We start from the raw sequence: 21,873 nt of genomic DNA, 5'->3' as shown, positions 1-21,873 counted from the left end.
GTTGAAGACAGGCTACTTATGAGTCACTACTGTGAAGATAGCTGTGGAAAAGCTAAACACAATCCTAAAATGTTCCAGGTTTGGTATTGCTAGTAGATAGATGAAAATATTAATACCATTGTACAAGGCATTACTGAAATCTCATGTCAAATACTCATTTTTACTTTCCATGTATGACTGCTTGGACAGGTGAAAGAGACTTCTATAAAAATAGGAAAGCTTGTCTTAGTTGAGATAACGAAGATAGCTCAGCTTCTTTCCCCAGGTTTATTATCAAGCAACTAGCAATCTATAATATTCACCAGTTCACCATTGCAGTACAGATTTGTACAGTACAGACATGTACAGATCTGCTATTAAAGAGCAAGGAAGCCTTTGGATGTCTTCCAGTAAATATTCTGTGAAAATTCCTGCTAACTGCAAATAACAGTAACTATCATTAACACTTCAACCTTTAAGAATACAGTGTGCTCAAAAAATACCAAATTTGTTTGGTTTTGCATAAGTTCTGAGGCAAAGAATGCTAAAATGAAATACAAATATTGTAAATATGCAATTTCAATGAACTGAGTAGATACCCACTTTAGTCAGGAACACTCATCATGATGTGAATTTATTAATTCACTTTAGTATGTGTAGCCATGTCAGTGTTTATCAAAAGATAAATGTACTGTTAAATATATATGAGAATGTTTACCATAGTATTGCAAAACAGCATGCTTCAGTTCAGCATTTTCAGACTCGTTATCCATGGAAAACAGGAGCCATATGTTAAGAGACTGGAGTCCTAATAAACTTTAAGACAACAGTAATGTTGTGTGTGAACTGATTAGAGTGTGAAATCTGTGGGCTCAATCTACTTTGAAAGCAAAATCTCTTTCAGGAATAAAGACACTTCTGGTGGTAGAGGCCGAGGATGCCTGAGGTAAACCTCAGCACACCCTACAGCATGTTATGCCCAAGTGGGACACTGTGCACGAAACACACTCCTCGTGCTGGGGTCAAAGCAGGTGTACCTCGCCTCCCCCCAGAAATTCAACTGCTGTCCTCAGTTTAAATGTGCCATGGAAGTAATTTTAGTAAGACTTTACCCCTCCAGTATTTTATTTTAAATAATAATGTGAGTGCTTGCTGGTGCTGTTACTTCAAAGATGAAGATACATCTGTAGAAAGACCACTGTTGTTCAGCCAAAGCTAGGGACCGCTAATAGGGGTCATTTCTCCCCATAGCAATGATTTCCCACCACTGCTGCCCTTCTATTTCCTTTTATTTCATATGTGTATTACAGGCATGGGAAATATAAGTCTAGAAGGTTTCAAGCAGCCATGTCACATCTGTGTACTGGATGGGTGAAGGCTGCATGGTCTGCTGCTGGGCATTCAGCTGCCCTTTCATTTCTTCCTGCTGTTGTTGAGAGCCAGAGTGTGCACACGGCTGCCATGGCTGCCCAAAGCATGGTGCTTCAGAGAAGCTGGATCTGAGAGCAGAGCACCAGCCTGCTGCTGAGGAAAAAGCTAAAGAGGGGCTGCCCGGAGGAGCCACTGCTGTGTAGGTCAATCTTTCCAAAGCACAACCCTGCAGGAAAAGGCAACCCTTTGTGACAGTTCGGTCCCACAGCTCCAGGGAAACTGAAGAGATGATTTGGTGTCTTTTTCTATTTGTTTTCTGGAGTTGATCAAACTAAACTTTCCTGACTTAAAATCAGTTTTGGTTTAGATTCAAAAGAAATACTGCTAACTACCTATGGTCTGATTCTGTTATTTTTATGCTTCATAATAACTTACCTTAGAAATAGTTCCATTTATTGTGATGAAAGTCAGTCTAATTTTTTTGATCACAAAGTATGAAATGCCAAGAAAATGTGTCTCTTTTGCTTCCCTTTTGCTTCCACAGTGAAAATACTTTAGTATGGCTTCACACCACTGCCTCTTATCATTGTATCTGTTAAAGCTGCTGGTCAGCCCTCTGCTACTTTCATGTCTTATTTGTCCATAACTTCTCATGTCACAGATGATTTACTGTCCACTCTTGAATAAGTGGACTCATTTCTAACGTGCTGCATCAAGGAGGTAGAAGAGAAGGATGCCCTATCAATGCATTCATTTTATAGTCTATTCCATTTTATTAGTGGGCTTCAAGGTTCCATGAGCCAGTGGAGGTATCTTATCAACACATTTCATGCTGGAAAGAGAAGTGCAAATTGTCTTAACTTACCAAAAAAACAAGTCTGTCAGGGGAGGAGAGCTTTAATTCCTCAATTTGGAGACAGGCAGACATTCTTTCAACTTGTCTTTTTATGTTTATATTTGCAGAAGTCCTCTCCAGTGAAAATACCTCAAATATATGTACATTTACATATAGTGTACATATATATTCAAATAAACTGGGAAAATTCAATTGTTATTGTTTGTAGGAGAATTTTAAGGGAATAAGATGGAAAAGCAGGAATTCTCCTGAACAGCATCCTTCACTACACTTGGCTGGAATCAGCTAATGCAAATTCAGCAATGCTAGTGCTTGTTTCCCCCGCCCCACTACAAACCACAGTTTGACATATGGGGCTAAGAAGCCAGCAAGAAGCTTTATCACCTCACTGGGAATCTATCAACTCCCAGAATCATGTCCAAAAAGCAGATGATATGCTATTGGTATGAATACCAGTAAACCAATTCTAGCCTGCATGCCAGAGCTTCATCATCACTATTCTTGCCAGTTCTCTCTAAAAGGCAAATATTTTGATGATAGTCTTCATGCTATGCTGATAAGTAACTACTACTTGGTCATTTCATTTTCATTTGCTTCACTGCTGTATCTGTAAAGAGTCCAAGCTGAAGAGAAAGAAATTATGGCAAACAGCTGGTTTTATTTATTTTGCATTGTTTAAGCTACTTCAGATATTCTGAAATCTAATTCAGATGTGAGGTGGAGAAACGCAGTTAGAAAATGTAGGATATATACCAGTGTTGACAATCACAAATGGAATCCTGCCCACAGCAAGTACACTTGATGTTTGTAGTAGTCTTTCAGCTGTCCCCTGCCTCATCCATCTATTAGCTTCAGGGTTGCTGACAAGGTAACATGACAATTTCAGCACAAAGTAGGTGCTAAGCAAAGATGACTCTAAACAGGCCACCTACTTACAGTGGTAAGCATGACTGCTTCTGCCTGAAATCCCTTTTTTGCTGTTTAGGAGAATTCAAATGTGATTTTGTGTTCTTTGTATCTAACAGAATATGACAAGAACTATAGCTAAGGGGAAGGAGAGTGAGGGCATTGGATTAAAACTGTGTTTATTTCTTTAGGCAGAAGGCTGACTGACAAGCCTAGTGGTATCCAGGCTAAAACCTGCTAGATTTGGGAGCTTACTAAAGTAAAATGGTGGTGTAACTAAGGCATCCCTGCAGCTGCCAGAGCACTACAGAGTGGACTATTCTTTGGTTTTCAGGGCTTTTTATTAATGCCTATGAAGGTGACCTTCTAAAGAGACAAAAGATTTCTTCTGAAGGGATAATTATTCCATTTCTTAGACAGAGGAATATAAGGAAACAATCAGACTTTGATGACACAGTGATCCTTATTTACTGCAGACTGATGGAACATCTTCCACAGAAGGCTTTTAGCATAGATCTATTTGTTCTAGATAGGGATTTTTAAACACTCCATCACTTATTTGGGGAAATGGTCTCTGTGTGTTTATGTCTGTCTCATTCTCTTCTCAAGACATTTTATTTCCTCCTTATAAGGAAGACATTAACGCAGAGTAAGAACTGTTCTGTGTTTTGTTTCCTTGCTAGGGTTCATTTCTCTCCTGGTACTTCTGGTACTCATGAAATAACCACATCACAGACTTTCCAGTTTAATCACTATTGCTTCTCTCTTAAATAAAGATCTTGTTACAGTAACATACAGCCGTTGTACTAATAAAGTTTCTGTTGTTAATATTTAAGAACTGAGTTTCTTGTTATGTATTTAAAAGATCCACAATTTTAAGTACTCAAGCTTTATTTCAGTTGTGTCTGTTAAAGAAACCAGAAGTGCTTTATATAACTTTCATACTTTTTTTAAGATTTTAAACTCCTGTATGAACTCAATCCAGTTTTCTCTGATCATAGCATAGAGTTTCACTTTTTTGATACAACAGATGAAAATCAACATCTAATTGTGTTCCAATTACAACTTGTGTAACAGGAACAAAAAAATCCACTCCAGTGGAATTCCTGTTTGAATTACTGAAGACAACATTTTAAAGAAAAGGAACTAAGGCTGAAAGAGAACTGAAAAGGTGAATCTGTTTATATCAGTTTAAACAACTTAACTGGGACCAGGTTTAAAAATGGTGTAACCCAAACACATTTTGGCCATTTCAAATCTGAAGGCAGATATGATCTCATTTAATTGAACTGTTTCTATACTGCACTTTCCCTCACATTTAAAACAATGTTTACCACAGTACAATTTCACAGTGATTAGAAAGGTAGAAATAGTCTACAGAAGCAATCTGAAGAATTGTATTAATTGTCATTTGGACTTGGTTTGGGCAGGATTAGACAACCTCAAAAGTATGTCAGCAGAGAGCTGAACCTTGCAAACCTGTGACATACCATTGATGGATATGCACTAGTGTTAGCTCGATGGTGAAAGGAAGATTTTGTGGTACAGTTCAGGCAGAGAATGTTTTAAGGGCTTTGGTGATTTTTATAAGGAGCTTCTAAAGATGAGAATGGCTACAGAAGAAATCAGGAAGGTGTGCTATCAACGCTACTTAGTAAAATGATATTCTGAGCCAGGTGAAAGTGACAGTCCACATCTTGACTGTGAATGCGAGCTGATAGATATGACTGGGATAAAATGTGAAAGGGATTCTTCTTCCCTTGTGAAAGGGAAGCAAAGCAGGATGTAATCAATGCAAAACAGAAATAAAAGAAAGGCAAAGATATGCACAACATAACCCAGAACAATCCTTGCTGAAGGCTTCTGAGTGTGTAAAGTGGGAGAAGATTGCACATGTGCAGCTCAGAGGAAAGGATACTGTGCAATCCTAATCTAGATGGGAGGCGAAGGAAGGTTTTCTAGTCTTGTGGATGGAGAGAAGAGACATACATGACTGCAGAACAGTGTGGAGATAACCAAGCTATATTTTAACGAACAAATACCCCAGGGATGTGTCAGGAGATGAAAACAGAATCTTCCCAGCAACAAGCCAGGGAAGGAGTACCGATGTTCCTTGGCAGTTTACAGAAAGACTTCTTGCCAGCCTATGGGCTACACCTGACTAGAGCAGGGGATCAGTAAGGGATCAGAATTAATCTGCAAGCTTATCAGGCAGTACAGGAAGCCACAGTAGTCTCCCTGTAACTTCAAAAGTGTATGATGGCAGGAGAATAGTTACCAATCCACAGGTGGAGCATTTGAAGCCTAGAGAGTGCTCCTTGGACAGTTCTGCCTGTGCAGGTAAATGTCCTCATGTTGATTATACCATAACTGATAACCATGAACATGGAACTAATCATCTATAATGTAGAAGAGCTGATAATACTATTGCTGTGTCCATTTTAATATAATGACTTATGGCAGTACATAACAGGCACTTCCAAACTGCTAAGATTATTTTTAAGAGAGGATTTTATCTTCATTTGTGATGTCTTAAAATTTCCAAAGATATTCTTCAATGTTTTGCATAAAGTCCCCCATTTATTTTGAACCAAGTTTGCAAATATTTGTTAATAGAGCTCTCAGAGTGAACAAATTTCTTGATTATGTTGCTATTAGTGTGTGAAATGTCAGATCTAAGCTGAAAAATTTCCCTGCCAAAAAACATTTACTGCAGAAAATGTTAGCTGGAAAGTCTGAAAAGGAGGGAAAACCCAACCCAATTTTCTGCTATTCAGTTTAAAGGCAGACAGCCTTTTGATTTGTTCCCTTTTATCGATACCATTGTTTTTCTTCACTGTTTTACATTCAAGGCAAACTGCATACCAAAACGTTCATACACTTCATATAGTTCAGAAGTTGGAAAGAAGTAGAGACATTATTGCTATAGATTTCAGTAACACAAAATCAGCAGGTTGCTTTGTTTTCATTTTGGCAAGATAATAATTCTTATAAATGCTATTTCAAGGCAGAACTCTGTCCCCACTTTATGTTACACTCCCACCATATGTTACATAAAATGCTAAACTGAGTAAGTTTTAGAGAAAAGAGTCTTTATTGTGCCTCATTTTCTTTCAAATATGACTAAAGGAGAAAATGATAATAAACACAAAGCTGCATCCACATTTAATTCTACATCTCATTCCAAATATGTATCTCAAAATTGTTCTGTCTTCCCTGTCTGATGGTCTTGCTGATGGTGTGTGAGATGCTAACTCAAATGTAGGTATGAACACATCACAGGATTGGAATAGCAGCATTCTTTGAGCTGTCTGCAGAAATAAATACCTACCTCAAAAGCAAAGTAAAATGTTCACTTTCCTATAAAAAGAAAGTCTAGTTATGTTTAAAACAAACTATATGGAGAGTATAATAAATCCTGAGTGCTTTGGTGAACATTGTTCAAAAGAATAATCCACATGACTTTGAAAGACATGGTTTATTCATGGAGAAACTGGTACAGCCCATGCCTGGTCTACCTTTTTCAAAAGAGAAGAGAAATAAATGCAAGTATTTTTGAGTAAATGTCTTGAATAATAGCATTATGTGACTCAGAATAGAAAATTACTGGAGAAAATGTACACAGCTTACTATTCCCCTCCACTGCTTAAGTAGCCAAATGAACACAGATTGTGTATCTATGGAAAGATGTAATTACAGCTTTTTAAAACGCATCATCCATCCCCTTTCATTCTACAACTAAACATGCACATCTTCAACATACAGCAAAAAATATGGAGCATAAAATTAGGAATATATTATCTGTCTGTACTTAAAACAGAATCAATATTTAGAATGATTACAGGAACATCAAGGCGCTGGCACAAGCGAGCAGCACTTCAAGGCTGCATTTAAGAGTAGCTTCTACTGAAGGCCTATCAACCAAGTTTCCTTTTTCAACTAGGAAGAAATGATAACATTTACAGATCAAATAGTCAGATATATTTAGCCATGCACATTAAGCTGGCTTTCTAGATAGTGTTTGGAAGTCTTCTGGAGAAAATGATCTGCAATGGAGTACAGTGAGCTGATTATATTTGCATTTGCATGTGTGTTTTGCTGCCTGCCACTCAGAAAAGGAGGTGCTGTGCATGCAGTCCAGCACCCGCTTTCTACAGAGCACTACTGTGGTCTCTCTTACGTGACCGGCTGTGTGCCTGGGTAGATTCAGCCTTTCTCCTGCACGGGCTCCCCGAATGCACGGGTGCAAAGGCATGGCTGAAAGCCTTGCACAAACAGCAGCTACCAAAGAGTCTGCAAATGCAATAGCAAAATCTGCAGGCTGGCTGATCTGAGGATGTTGTGCATTTGAGGATTTGGGTCTGAACCCAAAGACTTAAGAGCAAGTCTGGCCTTGTATGCCCTCCCCCCCCACCCCCCCAGATACTGAGGGTGCACCCAAGTTTTGCAGGAAGGTTTGCTCTAAGGGCGTCTGCAAGGCTGCTGTGAAACATACTCTGTTGCATGTTAGAATTGTTTCAGAGCAGCAGATAGATGTTACCTGCTTCCCTTGGAACTAACTGGTAAAAAACTGACAGCTACTTGGTGGTTTATTTTTATGGTATTCTCTTTAATGTATCTCTCTTAAAATCTCAGGATTTTAAAACAGAATTAGCTATTGCACATGCGAGAAAAACCAGCACTGCCATGCCTTACCTTGCACAGTGGAGAGTTTTCCCTGGTAATGGGCTACTGTGTAAACCATGGTTTTGTAGCTACCAGCAGTAACAAATAACAAGTACTTCCTAAGCAATATTGAACTGAAGCATTCCTGCATTTCTAATTGTAAGCCTGCCTTTGTTTTCAGAGAATAAGGAATTCCAAGAGAAGGAGACAGGTCTTTCCAATGACATGCTTTCCACCTTCATCTTAGTACCTTGTTTGGAAAAACAGAATGATGAAAGCAGTCTTTTTTTTTCTGCTGAGGCAGTCACTCCCTCCTGATCAAGAGAAGCATGCTGCAAATTAGAAACGAAACGGAACTGAAACCCTGTGCATATTACAAGTAAATGCATGAGAGGTATGAAAGTGAGTGCAAATATTAAAGTGCTACAAGGGAAACCTATCACTTAAGGCAAATTGTAAGGGACACTGCATTTCTGTCCCATGCACACCCCGCTTGCCCAAAATTCCCCATCTCTGCATGTACGGGCAGAGGGAAATGTACCAAAACGTGCAGCATGTTCGCTCTTAACTCTTGCAGACACAGTCTTTTATCTCTTTATCTCCAGCCCCCCATGGCTGAGGTCTGGGTCCAGCCTGCACCAAGGGGCTGCAGGGGGAGGTGAGCAGGTACAGCCATTCCCGGCTGAGGGAGGGGAGCCCAGCGAGGCCGAGGCACCTCCTGTGCCGCAGGGCATTCCCCACCCGCCGCCATGGGCTCTCCTGCCCCGCCTGCCCAGGTTGTTACATGCTGGGGTAGCAGCGGCCATGCCCTATATAAGAGCCCTGAGGAGCTGGCCCAGCCATTTCAGGGTGATTAGCCGGGACCGGCGTGACATGGAGGCAGAGGAGGCAGCAGCTGCGGAAGTGAAGGCAACACTGCGCACACCCAAGTGCTCCCGCTGCCGAAACCATGGCTTCGTGGTGCCAGTGAAGGGCCATGCCGGGCACTGCCGCTGGAAGCTCTGCCTGTGCGACAAGTGTGCCCTCATCACCGAGCGCCAGAAGATCATGGCGGCTCAGAAGGCCCTGAGGCAGCAGGTACCTGACCCCCCTATTGGGCCAGCCGCTGGGCCTGTTCCTCCGAGCGAAGGCTCCGGGGCAGCCAGTGCTCCTGAGCAGAGCAGCCATGAGGGGATGAAGGACGCCCACCCCACCGGCAGCAACAGCAAAGGCATAGCATGCAGGGGACCACTGCCACCACCTCCCAGCGGCCCTGCCTTCTGGGACTATGGTAAGGACCTGTCCCCAAAGCCTCTTCCCTGTCTGACATCTTTCCACATTCATCCTCTTCCCCTGTCAAACACTTCCCCTTGTGCAGGTCGCACCTTCTGATTCCTTAGGCTCCTGAGAACCATTCATGCTGTCTCTCCTGCTTTCCTTCCTCAGGTACCCAGCTTGCATGTTGAACATGCAACCCTGCATTTGTTTTCCCTCCTGCAGGGTCTGCAATGCAGTCATGCAGCTCTGCAGCAGCAGGAGCAATGTGCTGAGCCTCGCTGCTCATTGCAAAGTTGAAGCTTGATCAAGTGGCTTTTCTCTAAGAGGGAAATCAGTCTGAGAGGGAAACCAAACTGAGATCCAATGTGCACTGCAGGTGCTCCTGCATCTTCTCTGAGTGCTGTCTCCCTGTTTCTGAATACACAGGCACAAGCCTCCAGCAACAAAACTGCTAAAAAACTCAGTAAATGGGGAAGTTACTGCTGCAGTTGCCTGAAGCAAGCATTTTATGATAGCATTTTAAAAGAAAGAGACCTTTTGGCCTTAATTCCCGCAGCAGTCTGAACTTGGCTGGGATCACTTGGTGTAAAAGGGTATGTGGTGTGTAAGGGCAGAGCATAGATTTTGCAGGTGGAATAGTTGTATGGTCAGTGACCTCTTAAATTGCTTTCTTTAATGTCTTTCATGTGACTTGTCTTGTTTATTACTATTTATTTCAGTAACTTCATGCTATTACTATTTACTGTAGTAATTTCACAGAAATCCCTACTGAGTGCAGTAGTCATTAGTCTGAGCCTCTGGAGAGCTGGAAGCCTGCAAGACAAAATGCTGTTCTGAGAAGCCTAGAGGAAAGACTCATTTTGGACATCTAGTTCCCCCTTTTCTTTTCAGCTTTGTTTCCTAAGAAAATTATGTTTATGGATGTGTGCCTTTTAGTCCTTCCCTTAATAACATTTTTAACCTGCTGACCAACTGAAAAGGTGAGGGACAAATAGTAGTAATTCTAGTACTCCAGAACTTGACCTACTCTCAAAGCAAATTCTTCCAGTTCTGTACCAATAGGAGGGGGTGCAGACAAGAAAGACCCTATTTGTATTCAAATAACCACTCTCTGTGTTTTTAGACTTCAGAGAGCCTATATGAGATTCCAGATGCAAGATAAAAAAATAAGGAAATAACTGATTTCTGCATCTGAAATTGCCTGTGTATGTCCCTGAAACTGGGCTTTTATCTGTAAATTAACTTAAGTGATAGGTAGGACTAAAGTTAGAGCTATATCCTTTCTGTAGATTTTTGGTTTAAGTTCTGCTAGAGTTAAAAGCCTTAAGATATGTTGCTTTGCTGTTGCTTGTGTAGTGAAAGAGTAAGATTCTGCACCCAGCTCTTCACTAAGGAGTAGCTTCACAAGGCACATATAGAAAAGAACACTGATCATCCTGTGTTACAGGATCATTTGCTGCACCTTTCCTTAGTTCCTTAAAAAAATGACAAAATAAATTCATGAGGAACTAAACATGAAACCAAAGGCTGGAACCTCCTGCCCAGGAGTGGAATTTGGTCTTGCAGCTACATCTGCTGAACTCCACAGAATTACATGGATGCTTTTATTTGTTCCTCTCTCATTTTTCCTAGCTCACTCTGCTTTTCCTCCAGAATTCATGGTCAAAACAGAATACCTGGAGAGAGAACCTCCAAAAGTGTACCCTGGGTGTTCTGGGGTATATCCTTACCACCCATTTCCCATGGGATTTGCAATCAGTGAGTCAAGCTGTAGAGGAGCATCATCACCTCCAGGGATACAACTTCAGAGAGGTTTCCGACACATTCCTAACAACTATAGGCCAGGGAATGCAGCTTCTGTGTCAGTAAGTAGCAGTCTTTCAATTACCTCTGGAAACACTGCTGTCTACTTTCAGCTGCCTTCTTGCTGTTAAAGTACCCATGAAAGTTATTCTGCTTATCACAGCATTTATATATATACATATAACATTATCATAGCATTACGTCATAGCATTTTGGTATGTTATGCTGAAGAAAACATTAGCAGATGGTGATGTTAATAGTCTGATGTGAACCCAGAAAAGCAAACCCATGAACTTGCAAGGGGCCAGATCTTGTGAAGTGTTTTGGGGCTTACACATCCTGCTATCATCTGCAGCAGCCTTTTGGAATGATGGCAGTTGGACACTTAATATGGTCGTGTTGTGCCAGTGTAGATGGCACAGAATGCACATTGGGAGGTTCTTCTTCCTCAGTGCAGGGCACATCTAATGGGGAGGGAGAGTGTCAGGGCTTAGCCACAGCTGCAGAGAAAAACAGATTCCCTGTCACATCTTAGGGGTTACTGAGAAAGAGGATGGCTCACAGCACTCTGAGCTCCAGATAAATTATTCTTACACACAATGCCTTGTCCAAACCATCTCTGTATGTGGGTTTGAATTTCAGTTTCAACTCTTCTGAAATAGATGGAAAGATCTCACACATGTTCTCTGTACCAGGGTGCATGGCCAGATCCAAGAGAAAAATGCCCCTATTTCTCTCATGCTAGTGTTCCTGGGGGATGGGAATATCTCCTTCCATGTGGAGTAAGTTTTATCACGCTCTGTCAGGTCTGGTGATCACAGAAGACCAGGGCTGTGGGGCACCCTGGCTGTTGGGCACTCTGTGGGAGGTAGAGCCACTCACTTCCCTGGGCTCAGAGGAGAATCATTAACTAGCATGGAGATGATGGCAAGGAGCATTTTCCTAGGTTGCCTCTCTGCTGCATGAAGACTTCCAGACTTGTTCAGTGGCAAGTGTACCAGGTCACTGGTGAAGGTGAGCTTCCTCCTGGTTTAAACCAACTGGTCTAATAGGATGTGACAGGTGACAAGGACTTAGGACAGTTTCAGCTATGACATAGTCTGAGAAGCTGCTAGTTCTCCGTTTCAGCACATTACACCATACACAGGCTTTGCACTTGGCAATACATGCACGGATGTGGCAGCATATGGCCAGAAAATGGATAAAAAAATAATATTCACAGGTAAAAATTGAAACAGAAATTGTTTGATACTGCAGATGTATCCTGGAGAGAGCCTTTAGATGGAAGATGCTTTTCTTCATGTGTTTCTGCAGATTCCAGACGGAGGTGGAGATTTACACCAAGGATACTATGCTCCTCTGCCTCAGTTCATCCCACCAAGTCTTCTGCCAGGGATTCATTACATTCCACCTCCCCTTTCACTGAACGTGTTGGCTGAAACAACCAGGGAAGCACAGGGTAAGGGAGTGTGAGATGAGCCCTGGGAGATCCAGTTTCAAACAGGTTTCACGATCTAAACACAGATGTGGAAGCTCCAAGAGACCCCAATTCTAGCTAGTCCACAGAGGCTCCCGGATCCTTGTGATAGAAGCAGGACTGAGATCCTGAAGTCCCAGGAAGGATTGCCAGCTTGTCTAGCTCTGGGATGGGCTCACTTAGGGGGAGCAGCCTGACATGCTCAGGCTTTCCAGCTGACAAGCACCTCAATCCTGCGCAGACGCTGAAGGCCCCAAGACTCAGAGCTATTCCAGAATATGAGCTGTTGATGTTCGCAAAATGCAAATATTTTTCTAAATAGCCAGATTGCAGGACACGTTTTCAAAATTATTTGGCTCTGTTTCAATTTAGACAAAATGTTAAAAAAAAAAAAAAAAAAAAAAAAAGAGGACTAACAGCATAAATAAGACAAAAATTCTTGCTCATCCAAAAATCCTACATTTTAATTGCTGTCAATGAAAGAGTGACTTGTTTTATTGAATCTCACAGGATTTTAGATTTCCAGCATAGGTTAAGTCTTTGTGCCCTTCTCTTTTGGGGTCTATTTCGTGTATTGCGCCTACATGTGGACATAGTTGTGGTTATATTTGCAAGTTCTTCATTTGGCTGCAGCTGGCTGTGACCACAAGAGGGTAGAACTGCTCAGAGAATTAATCACTGGCACTGGATGAGGGAATAGCCAGTTTTAGTTGCACTTCTTTCTGAAAAGGCACAAAAATAAATACAACTTCATTTATTTTCTTGAACATGAGAATAAAAGATTGTAAATCTATATATGAAGCAGATTACAATAGTCACCCAGTGAAAAATCTCTTGTATAAGAAGAAGGAGAAATACAGTATAATAATTCTCATTTGAATTGAAAAGATGCTGATGGTGGTTATGTGGGACAAAATACAATTAAGGGGTTTTTTTTGGCCTGGTTTCTCAACAACATAAGGCTCACGCAGTCTCATTTTCTGTTAATGTCAGTCCTCTCATAACTTCTCAACCCATTAGTTATTTTCAGCCAAACATATCTGTTGTGATCACAGGCCTACACAATATTTATCTGCAAGGGAAGCAGATGCCTCCCACACAACCATTTGTTTGCAGCCATGTCGTGGTGTTTGGCTGGCTGTCAGCTTGCACTCAATTCCTGACTGACGTGTGTGTACTTTGGCCAACAACCAAATGCCTGCCTGTCAAGCCAGCAGTGAGCACGTGTCTCCAGAGCAGTCGGAGCATACCTGCTTCTTGTCTGGCTGGGAAGCCAAAGAAAAGTAAGCAGGAGATGTGATGGATAAGGGGAATATGAAAAATGTAGCAGAGTGTGTGTGTGTACAGACATCACAGAAATGTAAAGCTACTTTAAGATACTCACAAAGGCATTAGGACTTCAATGCAGCATGTAGGAGATGCTGGTGAAATTATAGGGCTGTGTTTGAAGGGAAGAGAGGAAAACAAGGGCTGGCAGGCAAACCAGAAAGTGTATGTGAGGATTAATGGGGTTTGTGGTTTGGAGAGGACAAAAGATCTGGTGGAAACTGCAATGGCAGAGAACACATAGGGAGCTGCAGCTATTCTGTTGAAGTGTGTGGGAATGGGAAGGAACTGGGAGTAGGAGCCAAACATGAGGGACATGGAGAGAAGTAGTGGTATTGCATGAGGAAAACACAGGAAATCCAGACCTGTATTGGTGGAGTGAAGTTGTACTGGCCAAACAATTGTGAAAACAGGCAACTAGATAGAGAAGGGAGGTTGTAAGAGCACCCCCCAGAGAGCAAAATGCCATCTAATGATCTCAGCCCTTATTACACACTGGGGAAATGACAACCCAGGCACAAAGCCATTGGAAACAATGCATCATGGATTGTGCTGCTCAGAGAACAATCCGGTTTTCTTAGTACTACAGAGAAAGTACAATTTAATTCCACTACATTGCATTTGTGCTCTGGGGTAAGCAGTAATTTGGAAGTGTCACCCAGTGAGGGAGGATATTTTTGCATGAGGTCATACACAAAGTAGCCTGCAAGCAGAAGATGCAGATGCAGAGGCAAGCTACAGTGAAATTACTAATTCTTTGATTCTGGTATTCAAGATGCTTGAAAAACAACATATAGTGGATAGGAGTGTTTTAAGATTGCATCCTATCTTTTTTCCCCAAGAAAGGCACTGGGTCAAATCTGCAGTCAGACTTGGGAAGAGAGTGACCTCTGGAACAGAGGTGAAATCAGCTGTCTTGCAAAACTGTCGCAGGAAAATGGATATAGAAAACTCTAGCAGGGGACAACTGGTGAAATGTCTGTGATTTCTGCCCCAAAGGGAATCCAGGATGAAGACAAATAAAAAGTCCTGTTTGAGAAAGGTTTTCTAAGGCTAGAAGCTGCTACCAGAAAGATTTGAGTCAACAGTTCACTGCAGTTGAATGACTGACGCCAGTAAGGTTACAACAGTGATGTGAAGTATAGGCCATGTCATTACACAATTTAATCCAGTATTGACTAGTAACAGTATGGAAATTTGACAAAATAAACACAAGTTATGTCCAGTAGAAGAGCCAGTAGAGCATCTGAGGATGGAGCCTATTGCAGATGGTTGGCTTTCTGAAAGAGCAAACCACAGAAAAACAAACAAATCCCCAAGTCGCCTTGGTGAGGAAATGAGGAAGCTTTTCATTCAAATTGGCAAGTAAATACTTTATAAAATAAAAATTCCTAGTTGGATTTGAAGGGATTATTCACGTCTGTCACAGCCTTTAAGACTTCACAGGAGTGTTAAAAATGCATGGCATAGAATCACTGCAGTTAAGTGGGCAAAAGAGCCTATTCCAGTGAAGCTTCAACACTTGCCATCTTGAAGCACTCTTGCTACATTTCTTTAAGCATGGCTGAAGTAATCAGCTGCTGTCTGAAGTGCAGGATGTCAGCTCGCAGAGCTGCAGCTCTTGATGTCAAGCACCTTTTAATTAACTGCACTAGAAAACAAACTGAAAATGTGATTGATACCGAGTATAATGCAAATGGAAATACAGGGTTTGGGGCTTGTGTCTTCATGTTTAACCCTGACCTTTCTCTACTCTTGTGTTTCAGCTACTGAAGCTGACAGTCAGGATTCAGGGGTGGTTCGTGAACCTGGCCAAGCATCTTCTTCCCCAGAAGAAGCAAGCAAAGATGAAGAACGTAAAATGTATGCTAAAGAATAAATGGGCTGGAGAAGAGCTGAGTAGCAGGCAGTGCTATTGAGGGTGTTAGTTAACATGAGGGTAGAGTGACACTTAGTCATTGAGCAGTCACAACCACTAGGAGAAGGGGGTTAGTCCCCTGCCTCACTTTATGATCATGGTAGAGCTACCAGGCGCACAGCTCTGCCTCCCTACCACTGTAAAGCCCTTGTTCTTAAAAAAGGTTTTCCAGAGCCATGGCAAATCCCTTCCTTCTTAAACAGGTGGAAGCAGCAAATGATTATGACTCTGAATTTGTTTCCTTTGCTCCCTGACTTTGGAGTAAGGTCTCTGGACCATGTACATTCCATAGCCTTCTCCTGTTCCTGACAGTAGTCAAAATGTTTGTGTATCAATTTGCTGTAAAGAAAAGCTGGTTCTGAATATTATGGAAGAGTTAAGTGATGTGGTGCTTGAAGACAGTCTGAGTTCTCAATTTACTTGGCTGCCTAGGAACATGATTCACTGGATTCAGCAGGGTGTGGGAATAGTGGGTGCTTGTCAAGAACGACATGGGAGGAATTTGCAAGGTATGGTTGCAGGCTGAAATCCAGTGCCTCTGCATTGCTTTTTGGGTGAGCCACCTTTAAAGCACCTTCTGTTCAGGTTGGGGACAGACTGATTTCAAACACAGGCTTCAACATTTTAAATGTACTTGATGTTTTATACAGAATTTCAATGTTGTTTAACTTGGTACAGCTGAAATGAAACAGCTATTTGTTTCTAAAGGGCTCATGCAGACAGCTTTATACATGCATATTGGAAGTGCACTGTGGCGTATCAAAGGTGTGGAGAGATTGCCTAGGAAACTAAGACAAAACACCATTTAGGAAAATAATTAGTCAAATTGATACGATAATGTTTTATCAACGATGAAAGGTACATTGCTCTACAGTTTTGCCTAGAGGAATTGGTTTCATATTAAGTGGATCAGTTGTTAATGTTTGAATAATTGGGGGGGGGGGACTTTGTACAATTAAAAAAAGATACATTAAACTGTCGGTGTGGTTTTGATGATTTGAGGCTTGCATAGTTACACATGATTTTCTAGCCAACTGTCAGATGTTGCCCTGACCAGCTCTATGCAACAACTTGGACAGAGATTTAGGCTTCAGTATTTCTCTTCTACAGCTTTTCACTGCTTCTGTCGTGGTGAGCACAGTAAAATAAACATCTCTCTTTTCTGCTGCTTGTACTAGTAAGCCCTTGCTCAAGATGTAAAGTAATTGTACTAAGCTTCTCAGTTATTTTTTTCAATGCAGTTGATCTGCTGGAATGCTTTCCGGCACTTGGCATTTTGGGTCAAAAGTAAAAGTGGCAAACTGAGACCTGGCAAGAGGAAAAACTGAACCCCACCTGTATCTATAGCAAATAATCTGATGTACAAGTTGTTATATACTAGATTTACAACAGGAGTGTTTCTCCCAGGAGCGTCCCAAACCTGCTCTTAAAACTGCTGTCTGCTTGGGAAACTCTGGATACTTCTTTGAGGTGTCTGGACAGAGTAAAGCTCTTTTCATAATAAAATAATCTACAAATAGAAATACCAGCAGCACCCACAAAGCAGGATCCTCTGTGTAGAGAGGATTGTTTTTTCTATATATATAATATATAGATTTAAGGAAATAGTAAGGTATGAGATGCATGGTTGAATAGTCTCCTTGCCAGATATTTTTCTGAAGTCATATTCAGTGTTACATTACTCCTTAAATCTCAAAGGAAATGGACTTTAGCCCATTTCACTGACTATAACCCACAGCCATTGTTGATACACTGCATATACAGTTCTACTTTCTCTCTGTTGCTTCCAGATTGCCAAGCCAAACTCCTTGTTTTCCTCCATCTCTTTGAATTACCAGTGAGTGAACTAAAGCCTTTATTTTGGCTGTTTGAATGACAGTATGGCACTTCAGTAGGATCTCTCTCACTGCAGTGCTGCAGACCAGTGCTCATCTTCAGAGGGATATACTGAGTTCTTAGAAGAGCCAGAGAAAGGCCACTGAACAAAGAGATGAAGGAGTTGCCTTACAATGGGAGTCCAAAAATAGTCTTCAGTTTGGAGGTTCTTGCACCTATCTTTGAATGGAAGAGTAATGACTTGGTAAGAGTATGCAGTTGACAGGAAGAATTTTCTTACATGGTTAATTCAAAGTTCCATTCTCCCATTTTATGCTCAGTTTGTCCTTTTTAACCATGGAAAAAAATGTTCCTTGATGACTGGTATTGTCATATTGTACACTTAAGGACTTCAAAGTGAATAATTTTAATTCCAAACTTAGTGCCAACCAATGTTTCCAATAATTAAACTCTTCTGACTCCATTTATTTAAATAAATGACTTTGGGATAATTAAATCAATTTGGACTGAAATAGAATTATGTGGATTACACAAGTCACTCAGAGGTTGGTTCCAGCCTAAATCATCCCAGAATTTTATTGTTTTTTATTAAAGCCTTAATTACACAGACTTTTGGTCAAATTTATAAAATTTGGGAAGAAAAATGAAAGTTAGCTAAAATAACTGCTTCTGAAATCTTTCTGCATGCAAGCTGCTGCTGACTGCAGGAGGAATTCTGCACATAGCATTTGTCATCACTATTATTTTCTGATTTCTGAGGATTGACTCCCTTGCTAAACAGATCCAGACTTCTGAAGATGTGATTCCTGACACTTCTGTCAATCCTCTGTCCTCACTGCAAGCCCTTAGGTCACCACAGAGCAACAGGCTTTGTTTGTACCCTGAAGGGGAAACCCTGAAATAAGGAAGTGGTTTTTCAATATTTCCTCACACCACTAATTTCATTACTTTTAGTGGAATTACTTGCAAGGGTAGAGTTGACAGCGTTGGTTAGGTATGCAAGTGTAGGATCCAAGTTTTATCCAGAGGTGTCTGTGACACTCTCCAAAGCCTCAGATTCTTGTAAATGTGCATTTTCTTCAGGAGCTTTGGAAAAGAGAAAACAAACCCAAGGGATTCTAGAAGTATCACGTAATATGTCCGTTCTGCAAACATACGTGAGGTTCATTGTTGTTGCCTTGCAGCAGACTTCTAGACGTTAACACTCCTATGCTATCAGCTTCTACATCTGGACTGAAGCAGGTTTTCATATGACAGTAATTATAATAATCCATATCCTTTCTTTTTCTTCTTTGAGTTAGATGCACCCGGTTGGAAACCACTGAATCCACCACAGACTTATGCCTGGTTTTTCCACATTAATGAGGAATTAATTTTGAACAGCAGTCCAAAGAAATACTTAATTCCCTACCAATAAAGTCAGGTTGCTGCAAACAGAATCCTCCCTCCCCTTAAGAGAAAAATAATTGTCCTGACAGAAAAATTCTTTATGATGTGAAACATACCTATTTTGGAACAGTGGAAACATTAATTAAATCATTCTTATGGGCAAGTGGGCCTGGTTTTCCTATTTTTTGCCCAGCATTTTACTACTGCAACATTAGCATTAGTCACAGAGTTATGTCTCTGCTTGCCAGAATGTACAGGAGAAATCCAAATGTAAAGAAAGACTGTGTGGAACTTATTCTTGAAACCAGAGTGTCACTGCGTGTTTTAGTCTAGCCCAGGCCATTGAGAAAGCTCCAGATCCACCATAGATGACCAGGCAGTGATGTGCTGGTTCACTCACCCCCTGTACCCAGGTATGTCTTATACATGACCAAGACCTGAAGAGCCTAGGTGAGAACACTTCTGAAAACACCCACCAAAACTACCAGGCTTATTTTGGTATTTCTTCTTTCAGAGTAGGTAATATTTTCCTCTTGTTCCCCTTGCTGGCCCTTCCCACTGGCTCTTTGGATATTGCCCTCAGCTTTGGAGGCAACGTTACTGGCAACCTACTGACTACATGGAGTGATCCCCTATGGCTCTAATGATGGGCCAGTTGTGATCTCACACCATTTTCATTTTTCTTCTATGTACCTGTCTTTAGTCGAGGCATTTCTGGTTTTGTTCACTAATTATTGTCAGGGGTTTGTAGTTCTACTGGTACAATCTACTCCGAAGTGCCCAGGCCACACAAGTTAAAGCAAATACAAAACACTTCCTTTTACAAAACATGGTTTAAATAAGTCATACGCATAGTTTCCTGGGAGCACCTTCCTAGTTTTCTATGATAGGCTGTTTCCCGTTAAGAAATGAGTTCTTTTCGTCAAGATGCAAATCGACTGTTTCTTGTGCTCTTCCAACAGTAAACATAAATTTACATTCAAGCAGCTCAAGTCTCCTGTACCTGCAGATAGTTTTTTACATTCTCTTCCTCATGCACTGTCTCACAAGGAATCACAGAACCATTAGGGTTGGAAAGGACCTTAAGGTCATCTAGTTCTAACCCCCCTTGCCACAGTGAAATGGTTCTTTACTTCTTGTTGCTCCCCAGCCCTAGGATTACAGATTTGCTTTTAAATCTCTCTAACTTTGGCCATCTTCCTGCCTCTCTTTCCAAGGCATATACAAGGCCAGTAATCCCATTCCCCTAAAGCTGTAGAAAGATCTGCAAAGACCATATCTGCCTGGTTAATTTTCCTTACTGACCCAGTCTGCACCTGTATTTTGTTCTTCCTCAAATACACTGTCATGGCCAGAGCAACAATAGCATGCAAATGACTGAGAGAAACAAAGCTAAAAGGAAAAAAATAAATACTTTTAATCTAAAGAAGCAAAGCATACTTAAAAGAATATTCTACAGGAAGACGAAAATCATAACCTGCACTTGTGTTTCCTTGCAGGTCTGGGAGCTACCTACAGAGGAGAAAGCCACCTCTCCATCATCAGCAGGTGATCACCACCACCAGGAACTGTCCAGTGGCTGTATCCACACAGTGGCAGACACCACACCACTTTGCTTTTGAAGACCAAGGTACTATCAACACACTTCAGCGACTGCGTACTTCAGAGGCTGTAAAGAAAGGAGGTGTCATTGCATCCTTTCCCACAGCGACAGGCACAACACGGCCCCACCGTTCCAACCTGCAGTAAGAGGGTACAGTACAGTTAGGACACCCCGGCGACCCTCCCCACCGCCTCCCCTCAGCCCAGGGCCCGTACCAAGGCAGTCACTTACCCTGCCCTCGAAGCACTCTTAGAGCACTGGGCTATGAGGGAGCGAACAGCCATCTCTTCCTGAGGACACCCCGCTCCCTCACAGCGGCCTGTACTCACCCTACCACGGGTTAAGGGGGACGAGCGGGGCCAGCCTTTCATTAGTGGGCGCTAATGAGCAGGGCGGGGCCGTCCCTTCATTAACGGGCGTTAATGAACGGCGCGCGGCCCGATCGCGTGCCCTTGAGTTCTAAGTCTCGCGCGCGCTGAGGAACGGGCCGTTGCGGAGCCGTTGGGCGGCGGCGGCGGCGGCGGGGCTGAGGTGGCCCGAAGGCCGTTAGCGTGGGGCGGGCGCCTGCGGGTGCTGAGTGCAGCCGGTGAGTGTTGGGCTCTGTGGGTGCGATACATGTCTGTTTACTTCCGTAAATCAAACACCATCGGTTTGAGGTCATGACTGCTGGGTAGCTTTTCTGCTGCAGTAGCTGCACACGATGTGGAATTCCTCAGCGTCTTTCAGGTGTGGAGAGATAGAGTGCAAATGATGACTTTGTGGTGGGGCTGGGCTGCTGATTTGATTTGCACTTGTGATGCATGTGCCTTCACTACAGGCTTAGTAGTGCAAAAGGGAAAACATTCCGTGAAGAAGCTGATCTGATGGATATGTGTTTGCTCACTGGTGCAGAGCCTGCAGCTACTCCTCCAACAGAGTCCTAAGGGAAATGCTGACCTGTGCTGGCAGGGTAGCGGTGGCAGGATGGTAGTTTGACACAGCTCTTGTACAGCAAGACTTGCTAGAAAGGCGGTCACATCAGGCATCTGTGTATAGAGCTAAACTTATGTGTGTAACTTTTGTCAGCTAACCTTATGTAAGGCCTTATTAGCATGAAAGTGCCAAGTTCGCATTATATATAAGGTGGCTGACTGCTTGCATAGTAAGTAATTATTACATTTTAAACCCAAGTTTTGGAAGGCATGTATGGCATTGTCTTTCATCAAACCTGTTACCAGTACTTGTTGCTTTACATTTGATACCCATTTAAAAAATCCTTGTTTTGAGAATATTTGTATCATTTGAAAAATGTAAAAGAAAAAAGCCGGTAGCTTAAAATCAGGAAAGGGAAACATTTAAGACTTAGGCCAAAATACCTTTGTTTTTAAAGCAATTCAACACAGTTACTTGTGGCTTTGGATTCCTTGGACTTAAAACTGAGCTTCAAGCATTATTGAGCCATAATGTTAGCCCTGTGAGACTTGTGCTTACTCATGTTGAACTTCTTC

The 21,873-nt window shown here is 41.9% G+C and overlaps 1 protein-coding gene across 1 annotated transcript; it reads left to right on the top strand.

Annotated features, from left to right (window-relative positions):
- Positions 1–8,650: 8,650 nt before the first annotated feature.
- On the top strand, positions 8,651–20,532 carry DMRTB1 (DMRT like family B with proline rich C-terminal 1; the record flags this gene model as incomplete). Its single annotated transcript, XM_080623246.1, has 5 exons — positions 8,651–9,047; positions 10,667–10,899; positions 12,152–12,296; positions 15,407–15,503; positions 20,283–20,532. The coding sequence occupies 5 exons, from the start codon at positions 8,651–8,653 to the stop codon at positions 20,530–20,532; spliced, it is 1,122 nt and encodes a 373-aa protein (XP_080479372.1).
- Between the last annotated feature and the right edge of the window lie 1,341 nt (positions 20,533–21,873).

Source organism: Psittacula echo (assembly GCF_963264785.1).
Source record: "Psittacula echo genome assembly, chromosome: 7".
Lineage (NCBI taxonomy): Eukaryota > Metazoa > Chordata > Aves > Psittaciformes > Psittacidae > Psittacula > Psittacula echo.
Note: the sequence above shows the minus strand (reverse complement) of the source record. Positions and strands in the feature narration are given on the sequence as shown.